General features: G+C 43.2%; 1 protein-coding gene across 1 annotated transcript in view; it reads right to left on the reverse strand.

The window, feature by feature from the left end:
* Positions 1–2,224: 2,224 nt before the first annotated feature.
* The window catches only part of LOC140733438 (myomesin-2-like), a 130,625-nt gene continuing 106,616 nt past the window's right edge, over positions 2,225–26,233 (reverse strand). Inside the window, exons 21-37 of the mRNA XM_073056764.1 lie at positions 25,953–26,067; positions 24,634–24,790; positions 22,138–22,244; positions 20,895–20,939; positions 16,845–16,981; positions 15,194–15,338; positions 15,046–15,105; positions 13,891–13,958; positions 12,427–12,540; positions 8,733–8,820; positions 7,737–7,775; positions 6,441–6,546; positions 5,354–5,517; positions 3,866–3,902; positions 3,712–3,734; positions 3,576–3,631; positions 2,225–3,105 (exon numbers count right to left, since the gene is read on the reverse strand). Of these exons, the coding sequence (XP_072912865.1) occupies positions 2,773–3,105; positions 3,576–3,631; positions 3,712–3,734; positions 3,866–3,902; positions 5,354–5,517; positions 6,441–6,546; positions 7,737–7,775; positions 8,733–8,820; positions 12,427–12,540; positions 13,891–13,958; positions 15,046–15,105; positions 15,194–15,338; positions 16,845–16,981; positions 20,895–20,939; positions 22,138–22,244; positions 24,634–24,790; positions 25,953–26,067 (1,794 nt within the window). The 3' untranslated portion in view covers positions 2,225–2,772. The remainder of the gene's footprint in view (positions 3,106–3,575; positions 3,632–3,711; positions 3,735–3,865; positions 3,903–5,353; positions 5,518–6,440; positions 6,547–7,736; positions 7,776–8,732; positions 8,821–12,426; positions 12,541–13,890; positions 13,959–15,045; positions 15,106–15,193; positions 15,339–16,844; positions 16,982–20,894; positions 20,940–22,137; positions 22,245–24,633; positions 24,791–25,952; positions 26,068–26,233) is intronic.

A 26,233-nucleotide genomic window follows, 5' to 3' on the forward strand; every position in this document is an offset into this window, starting at 1 on the left:
CTATCAAATGAATTCTTCCCTCCTACATAGCCCTCTATTTTTCTATTATCCATGCAGCTAATCTAAGAGTTTCTTAAATGCTGCTTATGTATCTGCCTCTACCACCACCCCTAACAGGGCTTTCCATGCATTTGCTACTCTATGTTAAACAAAGGTTACCTCTGACATCCCCCGCAAGAGTTTCCTCCAATCACCTTCATGTTATGCCTCTCAGATTAGCCATTTCCACCCTGGGAAGAAGTCTCCAGCTGTCCACCAGATCTATTCCTCTTATCATCTTGTACACCTCTCTCAAGTTACTTCTCATCCTCCTTCCTTCCAAAAAGAAAAGGCCTTCTGATGAAGAATCTTGGTCCAAAGCATTGGCTCAATATTCCTCTCAATAGATGCTGCCTGACTTGCTGGTTCCTCCAGCACTGAGTGAGTGTGGTGCGGTGCGTTACGTTACTCTGGATTTCCAGGCATCTGCAGAATCTCTTGTGTTTAGAGCTCACTCAACCTTTCCTCGTAAGACATGCCCTCCAATACATCTGGGTAAAGTCTCCACTAATGAAATGACCAGAACCGAACACAATGCTTCAAGTATTTTGTGTTTTTTTTTGTGCAGGGTAGAAGTGTTGGAGTCATACAGTATGGAAACAGACTCTTTGGCCCAACTTGTCCCTGCCAACCAAATTGCCTGCATTTACTATCCATACTCTACCTGCCCAAAAGTCTGTTAAATGTTGTTAATATATCTGTCTCACACGCTTCCTCTCACAGTTCGTCCATATACCAGACACCCTCAGTGTGGACGTATTGCCCATCTGTGTGGATTTTTAAATCTTTATGCTCTTTCTCTAAATCTATGCCCTCTAGTTTTAAGATTCCCTACCCTGAGGCAAGGACAATTGTGATTCACCATCTCTGAGCCCCTCATGATTATTTACATCTCTATAAGGTCACCCCTCAAGTCTGCTGCACTCCAGGGAAAACATTCCCAGCCTATCTAGTCGCTACTCATCTGCCAGGCCCTCTGGTCCCAGTAATAATGTTTTCTACATCCTCTCCAGCATAATGGCATCAGGGTGACCAGTGTGGTCTCAGCGAGGGCTTGGACAGCTGTAACAGGACGTCACAACTCCTACACTCTTTGCCTGGATCAATAAAGGTAAGCGTGCCAAATGCCTTCTTCATCAGCTTGTCTGCCAGTGTTGCTGTGCTCCTCTGTCTCCCTGTTCTACAACACTCTCTTTACCCTGCCATTTACGGTGTAGGTCCAGCCCTGGTTTAATTTTCCAAAATCCAATACCCTGCATGTGTCCAAGTTAAACTCTATCTGCCATTCCTTTCCCAGTTCATCCAGATCTTGCTGTAGTATGTGTGCACACTTCTGGTCACAGGCCTCCAATCTGTTAACAACCCTCCACTAAGCCTCTTTTGTCTAGCTCCCATATGATCTACCCCGATCCAGATGAGTTTAAACCCTCCCGGGACTACAGAAAAATCTTCACAGCAGGGTACCGATACCCCTCCCTCTTGTATAGGTCATCTGTGCCCCAGAAGAGATCCCAAAAACCTGAACACTTCCCTCCTGAACCTCAGCCACATATTCAGCTGCATTTTCCTCTTATTCCAGCCCTTACAAGCATGAGTAATACAGAGATTTCAGCCTGCCCTTCACAGCCTGTTAATGCCTTCTGCCTATCTCTTTGTACACACTCTGCAGGACCTAATTCCTTTTGTACCTGTGTCACTGGTCCCAATGTACACAACAACCTCTGGCTCTTCTCCCTCCCCCTTAAGGATGCTCTGCAGGTGCTCAGAGACACCCTCGAGTGCAAGGGACACACCATCCTGGTCCTTTTTTGTCCACAGAACCACCCCCCCCCCCCCCCCCCCGGCACCCCATTTTGTCCTGATGAAATATCAACTATTTATTTCTGCAGATGCTGCCTGACCTGCTGAATTCCTCCAGCATTTTGTGTGTTACTATCGAGAATTCTAGATTGTTTTATATTCAGAACTTCCTCAGAGTTCCCCAGGAAATCCTTGCAGTGAGAATGGCTAAGGTACAGAGTTCAAACAATTACTGAAGGTACAATGCCCAGGCTCACTGCTTTCACCCAGATGTGTTCTTGTGCTGTTGGTGATTTTAGTGATCCTGTTAATGTCATCACTTTTTGTTAAGGTAATGTGCAACTCTGGAAGCAAAATCTGAGTCAGTGGGAGCCAGAAACACAAGTGAGGGTTAAACATCGCCATGAAAGGCAACTTTTATTGATGCAAAGCACGACAAACAAAACACAAGATTAGTCAAGTAATGTGATTACAGAGGGAGTGAATTGCAGCCATGGGTTGGTGGTAGCTGGTTTTGTTGTAACAATTGATTTGGAAGGGTGTGAGATTAATATTATTCCCTTCTCCGTAGGTACAATGTTGCTGCCACATGGTGCATTTACAAACTATATTTCTCTGTAAACAGCCAGGGAAAGGCATAATTCAGCAAGGAGACTATAATGGAATATTTGTGCTCTGGTATTCCTGGTTTTGTAGGGCAGTTGATTAACATTAAAACAGGTAAATGAGTGATTTTTGCCAACAACCACCAGGAGGGCCAGAGCAGAGAAATTCCTCCAACTGACCTGACATTTGAGAATTGAGCACCATCCAAAGAATAAATATACCATGCTGCAGATTAAGATTGACACTTCTAATCCTAGAGTTTATATTCTACATTAAGCTACATGGGTCATTATTCACTGCAGTTCATGCCATGTTTACAATAGGTCATCACTTTCTCCTGGCAGGCTTTGAACTCTTTGAAGGTTCTGCAGGCTTGGAGTCTGGTGGAAGGACAACCCCTCTCTTCACCTCAGGTACTGCCTCTCCATGTTTGTAGACACTTACAGTGACATCAATCGTTTCACCACCGTACTTGTTCCTGACGTTAATGCTGTATTTCCCTGAATCCTCTGTGGTGACACATTTGATGGTGAGGGAGGCAAACTTTCCCTGTTCGAGGGTCGCACAGTGGTGGTCATTCATCTCCAGGTCCTTGTCATTCTTCAACCAGGTCACCTCAGGAATTGGGTCTCCGAACACGGTGGACGTGAGGCTCAGTGTCTGGAGCACACAAGTAAGTTTATGTCAATAACCCTTCAGAACATTTACTGAGATTTTGCAAAGAGCCTTTGTAACATTTACTGCTGCAGTGGTGTGGGAGCACCAGGTTAAGCTAAGACAAGAGGCAGCAGATATCAGAACTTGGAGCAATAAACAAACTGAGGTACATCGCGTTACCTCTGTAGATGTTGCTCAATGTGCTGAGCTCCTTAACAGCTTGTCTCTCTTCTGCAACACACACAAAATTCTGACACGCAGCCAGCATTCATGGAGGGGAATAAACAATTGATGTTGTGTGCCAAGACCCTTAATTAGGACTGTTTATTTCCCTTCATAGATGCTGCCTGATCTGCTGTGTTCCTCCAGCAATTTGTGTATGTTGTTCTGGATTTCCAGCATCTGCAGAATCTTTTGTGTTAGTAATCTCCCTGCCTTTCACCCCTCCCTCCCATGTGACCCACACCTCATACCTTGCCTTCCATTATGGTGACCACATCAGGCAATCCACCTAAAACTTTGCCACGATCTAGGAGAGAAAGAATCAATGTGAAACCATTTCACTCTGTGAACTGTATAATTTCACTGAGCAACACTTTGAGTACTTACTCTTTTCTGCAAACGCTGCGGCTCTGTAAATGAGAATAAATATGTCAATAAGTGTAATTGATAACTCAACATTTTACAAGCATGACTGAAACATCACAAACATAAATAAGCAGGCAGTCCTGCAGTGAAATATTTTTAGGACATTGAAACTTACTTGAGTCTCTGGAATTCATTATACGCCTCAGTGTAAGCTGCAAAGTAACCAGAGAGAGGTCTTAGCACAAGACAGTTCTCCCGATGTATCAAACTGTACACATTCAGTGCAGAAGATATGTAGCAACAATCCATGAGTTCATAGAACAGTAGAGCACAGGAACAGATCCTTCAACCCACAATGTTATACCAACCAATCTCCTCTGCCTAAACACTGTCCATATCCTTCCATTTTCCTCACATTTATGTACCCATCTAAACATCTCTTAAAAGTCTCTAATGTGTCTGCCTCTACTAATTCCAGTCATTCACCACTCTGTTTTTAAAAAAACTCACCGCTCACATCTTTGAGATTACTCCATCTAACCTCAAATGCAGGCCCTTTGGTATTAGACATTTCAACCCGGAGGAAAATGTACAGTCTATGTCCTTCGTAGTCTTATAAACCTCTATCATTTCTCCCCTCAGTCTCTGCCGCTCACAAGAAAACAACCCAAGTTTGTCCAATCTCTCATAGCACAAGCCCTCTAATCCAGACAGTAAACCTCTTCTGTATCCTCTCCAAAGCCTTGACATCCTTCCTATAGTAGACTGACCAGAACTATATGCAATATCCTAGATGCAGCCTAACTAGAGTTTTATAAAGCTACAATATAACGGACTGATTTTTAAACTCAATGCCTCCACTAATAAAAGCAAGCATGTCATATGCATCATTACCTCCGATCAATCAGTGGAGTCACTTTCAGGGAGCTATGAACTTGGACCCCCAAATCTCTCTGCTCCTCAACACCATTGAGGGTCTTGCTCTTAACAGTGTACTGTTTCTGAACATTTGATCTGCCAAAGTGCAACACTTCACATTTGTCCTGGTTAAACTCCATCTGACATTTCTCTGCCCATATCTCCAACTGATCTATTTTCTGCTGTTTATTTTGCTGGTCATCTACAGTATCCACAACACCATCAATCTTAATATCATCTGCAAACTCACTAATCTACTCATCTATATTTTCTTCGAGGTCATTTATATACATCACAAGCAGCAGATCCCCATGGAACACCACTAATCATAGACCTCCAGCTCGAATAAATTCCTTTGATTACTACCCTATCTTCTTTGGGCAAGCCAGTTCTGAATCCAAATGGCCGATTCACCATGGATCCCATGCACCCAAATCTTCTGGGTGAACCATCACCCTTGTCACTTAAAAAACTCAGAGTATCACACACAAAATACTGGAGGAACTCAGCAGGTCAGGCAGCAGCTATGACAATTCGGGCTGATGAAGGGTCTCTGCCAGAAACATCAAATTCTTATTCATTTCCATAGATACTGTCTGACCTGCTGAGTTCCTCCAGCATTTTGCATGTTACTCTGGATTTCCAGCATCTGCAGAATGTCTTGTGTTTATGGAGTTCGGCTTAACCTGGCAGGGCGAATCCCCAGCACTCACTTATCAACTCACATTCACAAGCAATGCCTTACCCTCTCCTGACAGGTCCAGGTTCCGTCTGTAAGAGGTTTTGCCATCAAAGATCTCCATGGTGTATTTTCCCTTGTCTTTCTCTGTGGGTTCACAGATCTGCATCCAAACCTGGTCATTACTTCCACCGATTCTCATCTTTTCAGATGAAGCGATCTTCGAATCTCTGGAGGAAAACAGTGACAACAACATTGAGTTGTATTTTATGGAAAGAGGCCCTTCAGCCAACTCATCCAGCCAGACAGTCTTGCCTTTCAACACCAACCCCATTTGACCCATATCCCTCTAAATATTTCCAATCCATGGATCCGTCGAAGTACCTTTAAATATTATACCCGTCTCTACACCCTCCTCTGGAGGCCTGTTCCACATTCCCACCACCCTCTTGTTCAGTAGAGTTTTCCTCATCTCCCCTCCAACCAATTACTCAAAACTTGTGGTTCCAGGTTTGTGTGCCCACTGTGTGAAATGCGTGATGTTACAGGAAATATGTGGTTAAATTATGAGGAGTGCATAAAAGATGTACGAAGACGTTGCCAGGAATAGAGGCCTGAGTTACAGGGAGAAGCCAAGTCTTTATTCTTTGGAATGTGTGACAAGAAAGGTAACTTTAGAGAAATGTTTAAAATTATGCAAGGCATAGATAAAGTGGATGGTAAAGGTCTTTTTCTCAAGGTAGGGGAGACCAGAATTAGGGTGTGATTTAAAAGCAACTTTTTGACAGAAGGTGGTGAGTTTGTAGACTAGGCTGTCGGGGAAGTGGCTGGGGCAGATACGAAAGTGTCGCTAAAGAAGCACTTGGACAGGTACATGGAGGGGAGGAGCTTGGAGGAATATGGGCTGAACATAGGAAATTGAGACTTGATGGATGGGCACTGTGGTTGTCATGGCCTGCTTGGGACGAAGGACTTCTGTCTCTGCTGTATAACTGGCACACTGTCGATGGCCTTCAGAATTTCAGCTCCAAACAGTTTAAGTTCAGAGATTACTGCACTTGGTGAGCAGAGAATCACAGCGAGTTTGCATGCTAACGTAGAACATTCAGCATTTATTTCCCATACATGACCTACTGCTCCCAAGCACACGTACTTGTGATACCAGAAAACCTTCATATCCTCCATGTAGTACTTCAGGAAGGACAGGATCCTTATTCCTTCTGGGGTACACTTTATCTTCAGCTCAGAAGCAGACAGCCCTAGAGGTTAACACACCTTAAATTAGTGACCCCACACACCGGTTTGACGATGCATGCTATCATTTCACTCAGTTCACAGGAAGTTAATGCCAGGTTAAAAATATGACTAAAATTTCACAACACGTGTTGTAGATAATCCCATGTTGAAATATTCAGTAGGCACAGCAAATGGTAGGTCACTGAAGAGTGTGGTAGAACAGAGGGGTCTGTATACAGATCCATAATTCCATGAAAGATGCATCACAAGTAGATAGGGTGATCGTTTGGCAAATCAAAGTATTGAGGACAGGAATTGGGAAGTTCTATAAGACATTGGTGAGGCCAAATTTGGAGTACTGTGTGTAGTACTGGTTACCTACTTACAGGGAAGATTGAAAGAGTACAGAGAAAATTTACAAGGATATATCCAGAGCTTCAGGAGCTTAGTTATAGGGAAAGGTTGAGTAGGTTAAGACTTAAATCCCTAAAGCATAGCAATATGAAGGGAGATTTCATAGAGGTATATAAAATTATGAGTATAGATAAAGTAAATACAAGCAGATATTTTCCACTGAGGTTGGGTGAGACTCGACCTGAGATCATGGGCTAAGGCTGACAGATGAAATAGCCGAAGGAAACCTGAGAGGGAGACGTTAGTGAGTTGTTTGATTTCAACATTTAAGAGAAGTTTGGATGGGAGGGGTATGGATGGCTATAGTCCAGGTGCGGGTTGATGGAACGAGGCAGAATAATATTTGGGCACAGACCAGATGTGTTGAAGGTCCTGCTTCTGCATTGTTGTGCACTTTAACTCTATGACATCTGTTTAATGCTGCAGGCTGGCCGTGCAGAAATGCCTGCCCACTTTCCAGAAGCCCCATTCAACAGGCTTCTCTACCCCTGCAGCACAGTGGGTAGAGCCGCTGCCTTCCCGCTCCGGAGACGCGGATTCAATCCTGACAACGGGATTGTAGGTTCCCCCACGTGCTCAGGTTTCCTCCCACATCCCAGCCATGTAAGGTCAGTGAGTCAAGCAGCCACTGTAAACCACCCACATGTATAGGTGAGAGCTAAAATCTTGGGGAGTTGATAGAAATGTGGAAAGAATAAACTGAGATTGATGCGTGTGAGTGGTTGACGGTGGGTACTGACAATGGGCTGAAGGGCTATGGGACTGTCGGACAGACTGAGTCGGAAATAGCAACACTTACCACTGATTCTGCTGATCTCCTGAACAATCTCCTCGTACACTGCAAGAGGGAGAGGATTACATATTCTTCTATTAGTAACAGATATGAACATTTAATCACACATACATCAAAACATACAGTGAAATGTGTCACTTGCATTAACATCCAATTCAACCAAGGATTTGCTGGGGGAGGCCCACAAGTGTTGCCACATATTCCAGCATCAACATAGCATGTCCAAAATGACACATGCTAAATGCTGAAAGAAATCATTAGGCCAGGCAGCATCTATGCAGAATTTCAGCCCAAAATGTCGACTCTTTATTCCTCTCCATGGATGCTGCCTGACCTAATGAGTTCCTCCAGAATTTTGTGCATGTTCTTCTGGATTTCCAGCATCTACAGAATTTTTTGTGTATATGACATGCCCACAATGCTCAGCAGGACAACAGTTAGCAGCAGCAACAGTAATAAGACAAAAACGAGCCCTTCCCCTCCGCCCAGTCATACATAGACAGCCTCTAACCCCAGAACAGGCTGCCTCTGGGCTTCCAACCACAGTCATTGGCCTCAAATTCGCCTTTAAATTTCAACCTTCAGACCTCGCTGACCCCTGGACATTAGCCCCAGGGCTTACTGACCATGGGAATTTGACCCCCTTGGCCCCAATCTCCAGACTCTCACAGACCTCCAACCCTGGGATGGACTCGTCCCTTCATCTGGGGTTTAAACATGGAACTTTGACCATCCATTCAGCTCCACAGATGCAGCCTGAACCACTGAATTCCTGTAACTGCCAGTGTGTTGCTCTGGATTTCAGCATTCGCCCTGGCTAGAGTCCCCAGTGGTTCACATGGGCGCCGAGATGATCTCACTCTCTTTCCTCCCCACAGGTATCCCAGTGGTCTGTTCCCATCCCAAACTCACACACTTCTGTACCCCAGTGACTGGACAATGTTCTGGCTCCAATGGCTCAGACAAATGTCCCTGACTGGGGATGGACAGAAGTAGTCCTACCTTTCCCAGCCACTTGTAGTACGGAGACATCTTGACCTTTCTCATCCTTCAGTGTCATCTGGTATTCGCCCATGTCCTTCTTGGAGAACTAAACAAATAAAGAATGACTTCATTATCAATGGCAGGTAACATTCTCCCATCTTGGCACCATCAACCCAGTACTGAAAATAGATCAATATCCTCTGCGCAGGATAAAGGATATATTTATAAACCTTTCTGGAGGGAAACATTTCAGCAAAGTGGACGTAGCTGAGGTCTACCTCCTTAAGATTGTTATAGCCAGGAGTAATGGGGACAAAATCCCACTACCTATTAAATGCTCCCAATGGCGTGTGCCTCAAATAGCCTTTGACAACCAAGTCCTGGCCTTCACATGTGGCTTAGCTACTAAGCCCGAAGGAACCGTTTCGTCTGACCGGAGAAGGGGCACAGGTGGGTACTTGCAGCTTAAAACGAGCTACTTCAGGTAGATGGGGCTCATCAGCCATAGTTGGCAGTTCATCTGGAAGGAGGAAATCTCTGATCTAAAACTTCTGCTGCTTTGTGACTATACCCACTCATGAGAAACAAATCGGTAGAAAACCCCAAAGGAAAAATCCAGAACTGGAGTCCCTAAAGTAGTCCTACGTTGAATTCAACGCTGACTGGCAGCTCTTGCGACATTGCTGGTGCCAAACTGTTTCAGTCTCTGTTGTTCCTTCAGGTTCATCAGATGCATGAAGAGGGGGAGTGTGCTGCATGGGCAACAGCTTGATCTCCATAATGTACTGCCAAAGCTTGCGTATCTAGACAGCTAGGACGCAACATCCATGGTTGACCCTGACTGAAGGAGGCCTCACTCACTCAACTATAGATGAAGATCGGAGCAGAGTCCAAAGTGTTTTTCACCATAAATACTCACAAAGGACTTTATTGCTATAATAGGCTTACTTTTGGAGTAGCATCGGCACCTGCACTCTGGCAGAAAACTATGGACCAGGTGTTATAAGGTTGCCCAGGCACTCAGTGTTACTTCGATGACATCATTGTTACCAGTGAGGATGACACAGAATATTTCCAAAATCTCAAGACAGTGCTGCAGAGAAAAATTACATACAGATTGCCAGAGAGGTCTCGAGTCTGGTTTGAGCTGTGAAACATTTCAACCTGTATCTGTATGGGAAAGAGTTTACCCTTGTTACTCATCATCAACTATTAGTGACCAAGATGGTCAAAATGGCACCTAGGTATAACATTTTTTCAGTCAACATCTTCTAGGTAGTTCATGAAACCAGATATTTCACTTCTTTTATGCCTCTTATGTTTATTTTTCATCTTGAATGTGATTCTGGAATTGTTGGGGCCTGTGATTTGTAGTTTGGAGATCATTTGGGTGTTTCAGCACTTTGTAGTCTCTGAGAGGATTTTAGGAGTCAGAGGCGGTGTGAGTGAAGCTCATGGCAAGGAGGCTGCAGGACGGAATGTAAACCAATGGTCAACTCCAATGTGCTGATTAAAACTTCCATTGTTTGCCAATTAACACAATGAAGAAGATTGAAACATCAAGGCAAATGTGGAAGGTGAGCACTGGGTTCCTGTCTTTTGATCACTGGTGGGATTGCTCTGCTACAGAGAGAGGAAACTGCCTTTTGATCGCTGGTGGGATCGCTCTGCTACAGAGAAGGAAAGGCCTGCCACTGGGCCCAGAGAATGTTGCCCAGTGTTTCTGCATCTTGGACATGGACTTGGACTTTTGACTTTTTTGTGTGCAGGGGAGGAGGGATTTGGGGGTTGATCATGCTACCATTCATGTCTTTTCTCGGTTTCGTGGCTATCTGAAGAATTTCAGACATGTATACTTTGATGATAAATGAACCTTTTTAAACCATTTTCCATCCAAGGAAGTGTGTTCCACTAACAACAGCAGCACGAATGCAGAGATGGGCTTTGTTTCTTGAAGGATACAATTACAAGATCAAATTCAAGAGGAGAAATAACCATGGATTGTCCTATTTACCCTTGGAAAAGGAAATACCTGTAAAACTTACAAAAGAGGACACACCTCTTGACATATTCTCCCTAATACAAATGAAAGTCTCCATATTACGGCAGAAATAAACCAAAGGGAAACTAGAAAAGACCCCACACTGTCTGAGGTCTACCTAAAATGGCTGGAGTGTGCAGCAGACGTTCCAATACTCCCATTTTTTCCAGCACTAGAATGAAGTTGCCCTTGATGGAGTAGTTGTACCATCCAAGCTGAGAGCTAAAGTGTTGAAGGAGCTACATACTGGTCATCCAGTCATAGCCAAAATGTAAGTGTTGGTTCAAAACTTTAGTGACCTGGGATAGTTCAGCAAATCCAGCAGCTTGCTATGCACTCTTCAGGATGCCAATCTATCCAAAATTTGACAACAGCAGCACCTCTCCATCCTAGAGAATGGCTTGCACATGAGATTGTTTCATAGTCATAAGTCTCACCTGCCAAGCAGAGTGATCGCCCCCCCACCCCCCCCCCGCTAGGAAGGTTGTTATCCCGCAAGAGTAAGAAATCCTCCACAGCGATTAAATCTTTAGGCCTGAATGGGACAACGTGGAATTTACTATGCTGTGGATGCTTATGGAGTAGTTGTATTATATAGTATTGTGCGTGTGTGCGCGCGTATAATTCATTCTGGGTTGTATGCAAGAAATACGTGAATGACACGTCATTACTCCACCACATCATATGTGTGCACCTCAGAAAAAAATGAAAGATGCCTGCAGGCATCGACGGGAAAATTAAGAAATACTGTACAACACAAGGTATGAAAATTATACATAAAGAAAGACTGACCATAAACCAATATGCAGAAGATAATTATGTAAATAAAAAATATAATACTGGGGTCATGAGTTGTAGAGTCCTTGAAAGTGAGTCTGTTGATTGTGAAATCTGTTCCGATTTGAAGTGAGTGACGTTATCCACGCCAGTTCAGGAGCCTGATGGTTGTAAGGTAAACTGTTCCTGAAGTTGGTGGTGTACGATCTAAGGCTCCTGTACCTCCAGCCAGTTGGTAGTAGTGACAAGAAGGCATGGCCTAGATGGGGGGGGGGGGGGGCGTCCTTGATGATGGGTATCACTTTCTCGTGGCTGCGCTCCTTGTAAATGTGCTCAGTTGTGGGAGGGCTTTACTGAAATGGGCTGGGCCACATCTATCACTTCCTGGGAACCTTTTCTATTCCTGGCCAATGGTGTTTCTACACCATTCCATGAAGCAACTAGTCAGTATACTATCCACTGTGCATCTATAGAAGATGAGATGCTGAATCTATGCAAACTTCTAAGTAGAGGTGCTGTTGTGCTTTCTTTGAGATGGCACTTATGTGATGGTCCCAGGACAGGTTAGAGACACAAATTGAATGCTAGAGGAATAAATCTTTCCCATATCACAGTGTTATGATCAATTGTTCTGATTAATTTCATTCGGATCTAAGATTCAACTTAATTTTTGGCACTGATACACCAGGGGGATATTTTCTTCTGCCCACTCGGATTTGTGAATGCTCACGTTATAGTTCTATGCATTCACAAAGTTTTGGACCAAACAAGGTAAAGTTTGAAAAGATTTGATTTCACTGTTCATTTTCACATTTCAATTTGGTCAATTATCATTAAACATTTGCCCCCTTAGTGACCAAAGTCTAATAGACGTCACCTGCAATCACCATTTACCTCTGGAATGGGCATCTTGCACACTCCTGTCTCAAAATTAGGCGGCTCTTCAACAGTAATGGGCACAGAGTCCCTGTACCAAACGAACACTGTCTCCCTCTTTGTGTTTGCCACCTAAAACACATTAGTGAAATTAAAGCACATCTAGGAACAGAAAGGATGCTGTCAACAGAATTGCAAGTAACATCAAAATTATATTTCCTTTATGGTCATCCAAACAGGTAGGGTACAGCCAGCAACATTCTTTACTACAATGGACTTAGTATTCCTTCTAGTATAGTTGTCTATAAATTACATTCCCTTTTTTGTGAATGCTGCATACTTGCTCCTGTGTCTTATGGTTTATTTGTAATACTATCATTGGATGATTGACTGTTTCCCCCATAGAGTAACAGAGCATTACAACTCAGAAACAGACCTTCCAGCCCACCTGGATCATCCTAGCCTGGTTTTTTGCCAAGCCCCATCAACCTGCAACTGGACCTTAGTCCTCCATACCTCCCCCATGTAACTTCTCTTAAATATTACCACTGAACCCACATCTACCACTTCAACTGGCAGCTCATTCAACACCCTCTGAGTGAAGTTGTTCCCCATCAGATTCCCCTTAAAAGCTACTTGTATTTATCCTGACATTCTCAGTTACTTAGGATTGCAGGGTTGCTGACATTGGAGAACCCTGGGTCCCAGAACATGACCGATATTAACTCAGTTCAGAAGGGAGGCAACCTTTGTTCACACAATGATTACCACCTTGCTGAGTCACATTTCAGACAAGTGTGTACAGGTTGGGGCTGTGCAGAGATACCAGCTCAATTGCAAGCAGAATCTTGCATGCTTCCATCACCATTGCTGTGGATTTTCACCACACTCGATCTTGGTTGGTTTATTCCATCCCTTGTCCAACAATCAATGACATCTTTTGCTTTGCATAGTAACACACACAGCACTGGAGGAACTCAGCAGGTTAGGCATCATCTCTGGAGGGGAATAAACAGTTGGCGTTTCCAGCCTAGAACATTCATCAGGACTAGAAAGGAAAGGGAAGAAGACAGAATAAGGAGGTGTGGGGAGTGAAATGTGTGACAGTGATTGGTGAGACCAGGTGAGGAGGAAGGTGAGAGGGTAGGTAGGCAGATGAAGAAGCTGAGAGCTGATAGGTAAAGGGCTGAAGAAGAAGAAATCTGATGAGAGGAGAGTGGACCATGGGGGAAGGGAAAGAGGAGAGGTACTAAAGGGAAATAATAGGCAAGTAAAGAGAAGAGGTCAGAGGGGAGCCAGAATATAGGATAGGAAAAGAGGGAAGGGGAGCGGTAGAAATTGCCAGAAGTTAGAGCAATTGATGTTCATGTCATCAGGATGCAGTCTACTTAGGTGCTGTTCCTCCATCCTGAGTGTGGCTTCATCATGACACTTGAGGAGGACATGGATCAACATGTAAGAATGAGAATGGGAATTTTTTACCTTGCATGTCAGCTCAACTTGACACTCATCTGTCACATGCCAGTGCATGTACTCTGCAAAATGGGGACCTGGGCGACAGACAGAAACAGTTTAGAGTAGCAACCTGCAAAACCCACACCTATAACTCCTCCACCCTAGTGATGCGATAACAGTTGATGCGAGTAAAGATGAGCAAGGATGGAGATGCTGATTCTAAAAAGAGGCAAGTAAATTAACAAATTTAAAATCAACAACCTGAAGCTCAGTTCAGTGATATTGGTTACCCTGGACACCAAGTTTATGGAACTTTGCTTCCCAGTACATAGAACATCACAGTGTTTTGTTTGATATTGCGGGATAGTGCAGAGCACACCAAGATGCCAGCCTTGCAGGATATTCAACAGAACTTTATTGATAGTGCTGCTTGTACAGTATGTGAACTCCTCCCATGTAATAACTGCATGGCATAGGAAAAAATGCTATTAACTACCACCACATACAGCACAGTACAGGCCCTATGTCCCACGACTATTTGTGCTGACATTTAACTTAGTCTAAGATAAATCTAATCCTTCCCTCCTTCATACAGTAGCTCTCCATTTTTCTGCCATCCATGTGCCTATCTAAGAGTTTAACACCTTCCCCCAACTAATGAAGGCCAATACCTCATACTCCCTCTTAATAACCCTATTGACTTGCATGGCAAATTTGAGGGATCCATGGACATAGACCCTGTGATCCCTATGATCTTCCACACTGATAAGAAACATGCCATTAACCCTGTAGTCTGCCTTCATATTGGATGTCCCAAAGTGAATCACTTCATACTTCCCTAGATTGAGCTTCATCTGCTACTACTCTGCAATGGGGAAACAAGCAAACAGTTTAAACAGCAGTAACCCACAAAGCCTACCCTCATAATTTCTACATTCGGTTAATATTCTGCTGTAACTGATGATAATCTTCTCCATGATCCACAACTGCATGAACCTTCGAGTCATCTGCAAACCTATAGTTATGAGAGATTAACCTGTGCTCTCCTTGAAATGATAGAAGACTTCCTCAATAAAGCCCAGATTACACAGTGCAAGATATTCTAGAAAATGTTAGGATTGCAACAGGAATAACCTTGTAGACACATTGTCTGGACAAGCGGCATATTTTAAAAAATCTTACCTTGTTTTCTCAGGAATTCTTTCCTTTGGAATTCTGCTTCTGCCAGAGCAGCCGTAAATGCTATGAAGAAAAACAATTCCTATTAAAGCAGGTCATCAAACTTGCTGGCACTAGGTGGGAAAGAAGTGAAGTCCATTGCTCAACTTACCATCTCCAATTAGAACCAGTGAGGACTGGTTTTTGGCCTTTCCATCCTCAATTTGAACCGTATAAGTTCCTTCATTCTTTCTTGTGAACTGTTCCATAACCATCTCAATGATACCAGTAGATTTATCAAAAGTTATCTTGTGTTCCTTGAAGGAAATAAAGTGTAATTTCTGAATATGGTGAACATTTGGATTAACAAGTCTTTATAGGCCACGAATCTACTTGCTGACTTGCTTAAACTGGATGAGAAAAGGAAAGGGATCTTTTCCATGACAATAATTCAACGAACTCTGTCTCAACACAAACAAAATGCTGGTGGAACACAGCAGGCCAGGCAGCATCTATAGGGAGAAGCACTGTCGATGTTTCAAGCCCAGACCCTTTGAAGGAGACATAGGCAATTTGTTTCAGTGAGATTTTCAAACACAGAACATCAAACGATACAGGTCAGAAATAGGACCTTTAACCCATGATATTGTGAATTAATCTGAGCAATGGTGCCTGATTGACTAATCCATTCTGCCTGCACGTGGTCCATATTCCTCTATTCCCTACATATTCAAGTGACTATCAAAGAACATCTTAAATGCCTTTATCATATTTGCCTCTTCTACCCACCCCAAGCAACACATTCTATGCATCTACCAGTCTCTGTGTACAAAAAGAAAATTTGTCCCACACGTCTCCTTTGAAGTCTCCTCCCTCACCTTAAATGGATGAGATACTGCCTATTATTCAATATTTAAACCCTGGGGAAAAAGATACCTGCTGTCTGTTGTCTATGCTTCTCATAATTTTTGAACTCGTATCAGGTCTTCTCTTAGCATCCAATGTTCCAGTGGAAATCACCTAAGTTTTCCCAGCCTCTCCTTGTACATCATAGTCTAATCCAGGCAGCACTCTGGTGAACCTGTTTTAATAGAACTTTGCAAGCCAGGCAACTGAACTTTCCTTCATTGACGACATCAAGTAAGTTCAGAAGCTGAATATGAGGTACCAGTCATACCTGTTCTAACAAGCTCAGCCAGTTGAATAGTCGGGCCCTGGTACTAGTGACAGAAAATGCAGGAATGGGAAATGGTGAATAAAGACCTAGCCTACCCAACCGCTCCATCATAGGTCTTCTCTGCACTCTTTCCAGCTTAGTGATGTCTTTTCTATAACAAGGCAACAAAATCTGTACACAATCCTTCAGATCAACCCACACAAAATGCTGGAATAACTCAGCAGGACAGGCAGCATCTATTGAAAATGAATAAACATTCAAGATTTCAGGCCAAGACCCTTCATCAGAACTGAAAAGGAAGGGGGAAGTTGGCAAAATAAGGTGGGGAAGGAAAAGAAGTACAAGATAGAAGGTAATAGATGAAGTCAGGTGGGTGGGGGAGGAGGAATGAAGTAAGAAACTGGGAGATGATAGATGGAAATGGTGAAGGGCTAGAAAAGAAAGAATCTGATCAGAGAGGAGAGTGGACCATTGTAAAAAGGGAAGGAGCAGAGGTACCGTGGGAGAAGATAGGCAGGTGCTCAGAAGAGGTAAGGGGCCAGACTAGAGATCAGGTTGGAGGTCATCTATTCAGAAAGTAGGAAACTAGACAATCCTACAGCTGCGGTCTCTCCTAAATCTTGTACAAATACAACATAATTGTTACCTTGCTGTCTTGCAGTTCCAGATCATTGACAACGAACTTGCACCGAGCATCAGTTGATAAATGCTCAGCTTGAAGCCAAAAACGGACTTGCCCTTTTTCGAAGACTTCATAGGATAATTCATGTTTCAATGGGATCGCTAAAGGAAAACAGAAAACAAGAGTTCTTTAAGCTACATAGGATGATCAATCCAAATATTCAAAGAAATTCAATGTTGAAAAATTAAAGTTGTTCCAAAATCCCAGACTAACTGGACTGTACTATTCTACATTCTGTTCTTCATTTTACTAGAGGACACTGCTGTAGCATAGTGGTTAGTGTGACATTATTACAGCACGAGCCGTCAGAGTTCAGTTCTGATACCAGTGGTCTTTAAGAAGTTTGTACGCTCTCCCCATGAACACATGGATTTCTTCCAGGTATTCTGGTTTCTTCCCACATTCCAAAGATGCTGGTTTGTAGGTTAATTGGTCATTGTAAATTTTGTGATTAAGTAGGGTTAAATAGATGGGTTGCTGAGCGATGTGGCTTGTTGGGCCAGGTGGTACGGTTCTGTATGGTGTCGCTAAATAAAATAAATAAATAATACCTTGGTGTATGGAATGGAAAACACAAGTTTTCTTGGGTGGAAAACACAAGTTTTTTTTACTATATCTTGTTACACATGACAGTAGTAAACCAAAACCAACTGTGCTTTTAAAGACAAAATCTATGCAAAGTCTAGAGAATTGGCAGATATAATATAGGATTCCTTCAACAAATATAAAGCTGCATATTTTCTGTGCAGTTGTTCCTGGTAAGAGTGGCTAAGAAGGCATATGATGCCTTGGTCTTCATTAGTTGGGGGATTGAGCTCAAGAGCTGCAAGGTAATTTTGCTGTTCTATAAAACCCTGGTTAGACCACACTTGGAATATTATGTTCAGTTCTGGTTGCCTCATTATAGGAAGGATGTGGAAGTGCTAGAGAGGTTGCAGGGGAGTTTTACCAGGACGCTGCCTGGATTAGAGCATGTCCTATGTGGAAAGGTTGAGCAAGCTAGGGGTTTTTCTCTTTGAAGTGAGGGAGGATGATAAATGTCTTGATAGAGGTGTATAAGATGATAAAAGGCATAGATTAAGTGGACAGCGAGACCTTCCCATGGCAGAAATGGTTAATGTTAGAAAAATAGGAGACAAAATGTTAAAAAAATGGGAGATACAATGTTAGAATAGAAGGCGCTGTAGGAGATATCGGATCCAACCATTTAATTATAATTTTCTTTGCAGTTTAACAATTAATTGCTTGTATTTATAAACTTTCTTATATACTAGTAACAGTTTAGTATGCTTCCTAGTGGCTGGAGTATGTATATACAGTTGTTCAGTGCATCCCCTGGTGGTCACATTTGTATGATTCTGGAAAGCCCTAGAAGCTTCTCTGGTGCTGCATTCAAATAGGGGCTTTTTGATTGGCTAGCTCTTATCTGCAAATTTGAATGAATTTTTCTTATCTATGTAGTATCAAAAGAGCTGATTGTTAGAATAAGTAATGACTGGGGCACTATCTTTTTCTCTTTTAGCTTCTATCTCTCTTCACTTAGTAAACCTCTATCACAGTTTATTTTTCAGCTCTCTTTGTTCTATTAAGATTTATTAAAATGATCATGAAGCGACAGGTTTTGTGCCTCTTTCCTGACTTCTGAAAGACTCCTGGGTTAAAAATATTGGAATCCAGCAGAGGGAAGGGTTAGATTGATCTGAAAGCAGGTTATAAGCTCGGCACAACCACGCGGGCTGAAGGGCCTGTACTATACTGCCCTATTTGAATCTGATTCTATGTGAATCGGCAGGGTTGTAAGCAATGAAACTGGGAAGGGTTATTGACTGGGCAAATAGATGGACAAATCACACAACACACAAGCAGTGGCCAGGACTGCTTACAGCTCCGAGCAAAAATACACAAAATGTAGGGAAAAGATTCCAAGGAAAGGATGGAGCAAACATAGTTAACAAGGAAGTTACAGATGTTGTTACGGTGAAGGAGAAAGGGTAAGTATGAAGTTGTGTTAAACCTTGGTGAGGCCAAATTTGGAGTATTGCTTGCCATTCTGGTCATGTACCTACTGGAAAGATTATCAGTAAGGTTGAAAGAGGTAAATATTCGATATTATTACCATCATCACAGATTTAGTATGAGTGCAAAAGATTCTGCAGATGCTGGAAATCCAGAGGAACTCAGCAGGTCAGGCAGTATCAATGGAGGGGAATAAACAGTCGATGTTTCGGGCAGAAACACTTCAGCCCTTTTAGTTTTTTTTATTTAAATGAAGGAAGGGGGAAGAAGCCAGAATATAAAGGTGGAGAAAGGAGAGGAAAACAAGATGACAGGTAATAGGTGAGGGAAAAGGTGGGTGGGTGGTGTAGTTGGGAGGGGGATGAAGTAAGAAGCTGGGAATGGTAGATGGAAGTGGTGTAGGGCCAAAGAAGAAGGGATCTAATAGAGAATGGGCCATGAAAGAAAAGAAATGAGGGAACCAGAGGGAGGTAATGGGCAGGTGAGAAGAGCAGGGGCAAGGCAGCAATCAGATTGGGAAATGGAAAAAGAGAGAAGAGAGAAGGGGAGAAATTACCAGAAGTTAGAGAAATCAATGTCATGCCTTCAGACTGGAGGCTACCTAGACAGAATATGAGGTGTTGCTCCTCCAACTTGAAAGTGGCTTCATCATGGCGATAGCTTATACTCCTCTCCCTCCTCCCAACTTCTTATTCTGGTTTCTACTGCCTTAAAGTGCTGTTGGAGAGTCTTGGCCCAAGCTGTTGATTGTTTATTCATTTCTATACATACTGCCTCACACACTGACACCTCCAGCTTTTTAAGTGCATTGCTCCATATTTCCAGCAATTACAGAATCTCCTGGGGCAAATGTTGTTGAATATGGGTTGAATTTCAAAACTTTGGAAGAAAGAATGATGAAGGTTTTTTATTTAAATAAAGAGAAACCACATAAATCTGGAGCATCATGGGATAGAGAGGTCCTCTCGCACAAAACAAAAACTAAGGCTTTCACACATGCTGGAAATACTCAGGGGCTTAAAGGTGTGCTGGCTTTTATTGTAAGAACTTAGAATACTGGGAAGTTTTACTTCAATTGTAGAAAGTACTAGTGAGGCTACATTAAGAATATTGTGTGCAGTTTTGTTTAAGTTTATTGTCATAAACACACATACCCAGGGCATTAGCTTTACCCTTAATCATTAGCTTTTAGCAACAGAAGCACAGTACCTTACAAACACACCAAACAAAACATAATATAAACTTAAACTAACATAAATAGTAAATAACTTACACAATAAAATAAACATTATGACACTGGTACAAGTTGAGAGATAGAAAAAAAAATTGTTGGAGGTTGTGATAGAGATTTTCAGATGGGTTCAAAAACCTAATGGCAGTGAAGGAGCTGTTGTTGAATCTTGAGCTGTGGTCCTCAGGCTTCTGTACCTTCTGCCTGATGGTAGCATCGAGAAGGTGGCATGGCCTATATAGTGGCAATCTCTGATGATGTGTCTCTGTGCCTGATGGCTGGCATGGTAACGTAGCAGTTGGCGTAATGATATGACAGTGCCAGTAACCTGGGTTCAATTCTGCCTCTGCAAGGAGTTTGCATGTTTTCCCTGTGACCGTGTGGGTTTTCTCCCGGCATTCCAATTCCCCCCAACATTTCAAAGTATATGTAGGTAGGTTAATTGCTCACTTGGCTGTAATTAGGTAGCATGGGCTTGTTGGGTCAAAAGGGCATGTTACCGTTGTTACCATGCTGTATCTCTAAATAAAACCTTACTTAGACATCACCTCCTATAAATTCCTCAATGATGCAGAGAGCTGTATCCATGCTTGTCTGTGTTAATTTAAAATGTTCCGCATGTTCCAATGCAAGGCATGAAAACTTAAATCTAGAGCATCAGTAGTGTATTAATCTCACATGCCAATGAGAACAAAGACTACCCTGAGAAAATTCACAGATTATTGCGAGTGTGAATTATGGGAGTGACTTGGTGTACAGATACTCACTTGGATGCCTAATCACATGACTCAATGCCAGCAAGCGTTCCAGTTCTGGAAAACAGAAGACACATGGATTACATTTTATGATGTTATTTCCTGACAGTTTGCAACAAGACTCGATCTACAGTTTAGATTTTTGAGCATAGACTTGCTGTTGACACATCTGCACAGTATATGTTGCCTGGAGAATAAGTCAAAGCTGTTGGGGAGAATTTTTCCCACCAGCTTTTACCTTGTGAAATCTAATGTAAAATGGATTACTTACCCAGTTACCCGGAGCATATACTGTGGAGACTACCACAGCTAGCCAGCCAGCTGTAGAAGTGTACATAGAGAACTTAGAACCTCCCGGGTTAGGAACCAGAGCTTTCTACCCAGATCATGGGACCTGGTCACATGAAAAGGTTAACGTTAAGCGAGAATGGATTACAAGGGGACACTGTTGTTAGGAAACACTTATTAAATTTCTAGTGCTCTCTCCAAATTAACAGGCAGAGTGCCAGAGACTCAAAACACTTGAACATTCTTCAGCTATCTAGGAAGCCTGAAGGTAGGGAGTTCACAGAAATCAAATGAGCTTTCAGGCCTTTATGGAAACCTTGAATGGGATGCAGGCCTCCTTTCAGAAGTGATGGAAATCACTACAGCAGAGAAAAAAGTACTTTCTGCCCATCTAGTTCATGCTGAACTATTATACTGTCTTGTCCCATTGGCTGCATCCGGACCATAGCCCTCGATACCCCTCCAATCTATGTACCTATCCAAATTTCCCTCAAACATTGAAATTGATCCTGCATCCATCACTTCGGCTAGCAGCTTGTTCCACACTCACACCGCCCTCTGAGTGAAGTTGTTTCCCCTCTTGTTCCCCTTAAACATTTCACCTTTCATCCTAATCTATGAACTTTAGTTCTAGTCTCATCAACCTCAGTGGAAAAAGCCAGCTTGTATCTACCCTATCTATTCCACTCGTCATTTTGTATACCTCTATCAAATCTCCCCTCGCTCTCCTGCGCTCCAGGTAATAAAGTCCTAACCTATTTAACTTTTTCCTAGAAGTCATGTCTTCAAGAGCCGGCAAAATCAGAAATATTTCTCACTCCATCACTCAAAAATATTTCACGGACTGCCATCATGGAGTAAATGTGGCCCCTGTCAGGGAGCTAGAGAGAATGCTGGTTGAGCTGTTGATCTGAAGATAGACTAGGACACAGCTGGAACCCACTCATGCAGGCAGAGGATCCCATACCTTCCTTCTCCAAGACATAGCTGGAAGAGACACCGTCCGTGTCTGAGACAGCAACAGAGTATGTTCCCAAGTCTGACATGTCCGGGTGTTTAAAGATCAACTTGGATCTGAAAATAAAAGTTGGGAATTTTTCTGAAGGAGCACTTAAAATTCCAGTCTTTTCCGCCCTCCCTGATGATGGTTGTTGTAAGCTGACTGTTTTCCTGACGCTCTGTCCCTTTTGAGATAGTAATGACCAGTTCTAATCATTGATTGACTGAGCAAGTCAATGACCAATTAACCGAATGCCTCAACAATAAAAGGCAAACTGCTGAAGGAACACATCCAGTCAGGCAGCATCTGTGGGTGAAATAGACTGGCGAAAATTTGGGTTGAGACCCTTCATGTAGACTGAAAGGTAAAGGGGAGTTAGTGAGTGTAAACAGCTAAGGGGAAGGGTAGATCAAGAATTAGTAGGTGATAGGTGCAGGTAAGGGGATGATAGGCAAATGAAGGAGGGGAGGACAGCAATAGTAACAGAGGTTGGGAGGTGATGGGATGATAGGCAGATGGAGGAAGGGAGGGCGAGAACAGTGACAGAGGCTAGGAGGTGATGGGATGATAGGCAGATGGAGGAAGGAAGGGTGGGAACATTGACAGAGGTTAGGAGGTGATGGGATGATAGGCAGATGGAGGAAGGAAGGGTGGGGACATTAGAAGGTGATGGTTGGATTCAGGTGAGGAGGTGATAGACAGGTGGAGGAGGGGAACATTGGAATAGTGACAGAGGCTGGGAGGTGGAGACTGAGCTGCTGATGGTGGAATTTGATAGGAGAGGAAGGTGGAGCGTGGAATGAAATAAGGGAGGAGGGGAGGCCAGTTGGGAACAGTGGGGACAGGGAACCCAGTGGAAGGGGGTATGGGTGAGGGGCAGATGGAGTGGTAGGTGAAGGAGGGATAAGAAACAGGTTGATGGGTGGTAGGAGAAGGAACTGGCTAGATCAGAGGGATAGAGAAGAAATGCACCTGAGATCTTCCAGGAATGGTTCCAGGAATGAAAAGGTTAATGTATGAGGAGCGTTTGAATGGTCTGAGCCTGTACCAACTGCAGTTTAGAGAAATGAAGATGGATTTCATTGAAGCCTAAAGACCTAGATAGAGTGGACTTGGAGACAATGTACCTAATAGTGAGGGAGTCTAGGACCAGAGGGTTCAGCTTCAGAATACAAGGTCTCCCTTTTGAATAGAGGTGAGAGGAACTTCTTTAGCCAGATGGTGGTGAATCTGCAGTATTCATTGTCACAGACATTGGTGCACCAGAGTCCAAATCATTGGATATATTTAAAGCAGATGTTGATAGGTTCTTAATTAGTCAGGATGTCAAAGGTTACGGGGAGAAGGCAAGGACAATGGAGTTGAAAGTGATAATTAATCAGCCATGATGGAATGTCAGAGTAGAATTGATGGGCTGAATGGTCCAGTTCTGCACCTTTGTCTTATAGTCTATTGGATGCAGGTGAGTAGAAGTGATAGGCAGATGGAGAAGGAGAGAGAAGGAATAGTGACAGAAGCTGGAAGGTGATGGGTAGAGCCATTTAAGGTAAGATCAAGGATTCAGGGTGTTGAAACAGATCACACCAGATCTCCATCTACCAGGACTTAACATGGTAATGGCATGGATCTTAAGTACTGCTAATGATGACAGAGGTAATACTCTGACCATAAGGCTCTTTGGTAAACACAGGAGATTCTGCAGATGCTAAAAATCCAGAGGAAGACACACAAACTGTCAAAGGAGGGGGATAAGCAGGCAACATTTCAGGCTGAGACGCTTCATCTGGACTGGAAAGGAAGGGTGCAAAAGGTGGGGTGAGGGGAGGGAGTACATGCTGGCAGGTGATAGGTGAGAACAGGTGAAAGGGAAGGTGAATAGGTAGGGGGGTGAAGTGAGAATAGTTGGAAGAGGTAAAGGGCTGAAAAAAAGTAATCTGTTAAGATTCATGGAGAAAAGGAAAAGAAGAGGGGAGCCAGTGGGAAACAATAAGCAGGTAAGGAGAAGAGAAGAAATGAGATGGGAGCCAGAACAGGGAATGGAAACAGAGAGAAGGGGGAAGGGTTGAAATTACCAGTAGAGAAATCGATGTTCATGCCTCAGGTTGGAGACTACCCAGACGAGGTGTTGCTCCTGCAACCTGAGTGTGGCCTGGTTGTGGCAGCAGAGGAGGTCATGGACCGACATGTCAGAATGGGAATGGCACATCAAATTGAAATGGATAGCTACCATGTGATCTTGACCTGTTGAGTTCCTCCAGCATCTTGTGTGTGTTGTTAAAGGCACTAAGGGATGCCCTGAAAGGTGCTTTACAAATGAAAGTCATTGTTTATTGATAACCCATTGTGCTTGCCAGTGAGATGTTGGGACAAACCCAGGCCCAATCAAATTGGAGCCTCGATCAGTACCAAACCGAGATTGCTGAACCTAACCTAGCCCGGACAGCAGAAAGTGAATTGACTTACGTGTCACCCTCTGTTTCAACGTGAACCCGGGAGAAGTCAGTGATGTCCTCGTAGGCCAGGCCCCAGGAAAACTGGGAGGCATCAGTCATGTCAGAGCATTGGAAGCTCATATAGATGTTGCCGTTGTCATCCACACCTGCCGAAATCTCTTTGGTTCCTTGTGCACAAGTTAAGAGAAAGGTTTGTGAGTACAGGAACCAGCACTGCTGTTCCCAACATCATTCAGTTACAGTACTTAAAATAAATAATGTTTAACATTTAACCAGCGATTCTCCACTGCTGGGACATTTCAGATATATGAATGTAGGCAGACTCCCATAATATCCCATAATGGTGTATAAAGGGAGGATGGGAGGATGAATACAGGACCCTGGTGGAGGACTTCGTCAAATGGTGCAAGCTGAATCATCAGCAGCTCAACATTAGTAAGACAAAGGAGATGGTGATGGACTTTAGCTTGTATTGCTCCCAGGATGCAACTGGAGGACAGACTTGAGAGGAGCACCAGCACAGAGGCTGTGTACAAAAAAGGGCCAGAGTTGCCTCTACTTCCTGAGGAGACTGAGATCCTTTGGAGTACGTAAACCTCTCCTTAACATGTTCTACCAGTCTGTTGTCGCTAGTACAATCTTCTGTATGGTGGTGTGCTGGGGCAATGGCATCAATACAGGTAATGCCAACAGGATCAATAAACTGATTAGAAAGGCTGGCTCTGTTATGGGAGACAAACTGGACACACCGGAGGCTGTGGTAGAACAAAGGATCCTATGGAAGTTCCTGGCAATTCTGGAAAATGTTTCTCTCCCTCTGGATACACCTTGGCTGAATAGAGGAGCCCCTTTAGTAACAGACTAAGATAACTGCTGCTCCAAAGAGTGCTAAGTAGATCATTCTTACCCTCGGCCATTAGGCTCTATAATGAGTCAAACTATAGCCAGGAAAATGATGACCCTCTCCTGTTTATGGTAACTAATTTTTTATTCTTTCTACTCCTCTTTTAATACTTATATTTGTGCACCTGTAATGCTACCGTAACACAGTAATTTCCTTTGGGATCAATAAAATATCTATAATCTGGATTCTAATTGTTGAGAAATCTGTACATTTCAACTCCTGCCTCACAAAGCACTTTTCTTGTAATCTCTTTATACACATGGGTACCCTATTCCCCATACACCCTTTAATCTCACTGCCAGATGGTTACTACCCTCATTTTAAACTTTCTAATGCCCACATTTATTTTTGAACAGATCGAGACACCAGTTCTTGTGCTCTCTGTGTGGACCCTGTCAGCTGCAAGCGATGGGCCGTTGATGTACCTGGTCTGGTGTGAACCAGCACGGGCTCTGAAGGCTCAGATGGTTTCCCTGCTCCATGCGAGTTCACTGCTCGGACTTTGAAAATATATCTCTTCCCTTCCTCCAACTGAGTAACCTGGGAGAACAGCAGAGTGAAGTCAGTTAATGATACAGAATGAACCAAACCTATTGGGATTAAATCCAGAAGAGTATAAAGTGATCCAGAGAAGGTTTACGAGAATGATCCTGGGAATCAACTGGGTAACATATAAAGAGCATTTGATTAGTTTCAGTGAGTACTT

The sequence above is a fragment of the Hemitrygon akajei genome, chromosome 9 (genome assembly GCF_048418815.1).
Source record: "Hemitrygon akajei chromosome 9, sHemAka1.3, whole genome shotgun sequence".
Lineage (NCBI taxonomy): Eukaryota > Metazoa > Chordata > Chondrichthyes > Myliobatiformes > Dasyatidae > Hemitrygon > Hemitrygon akajei.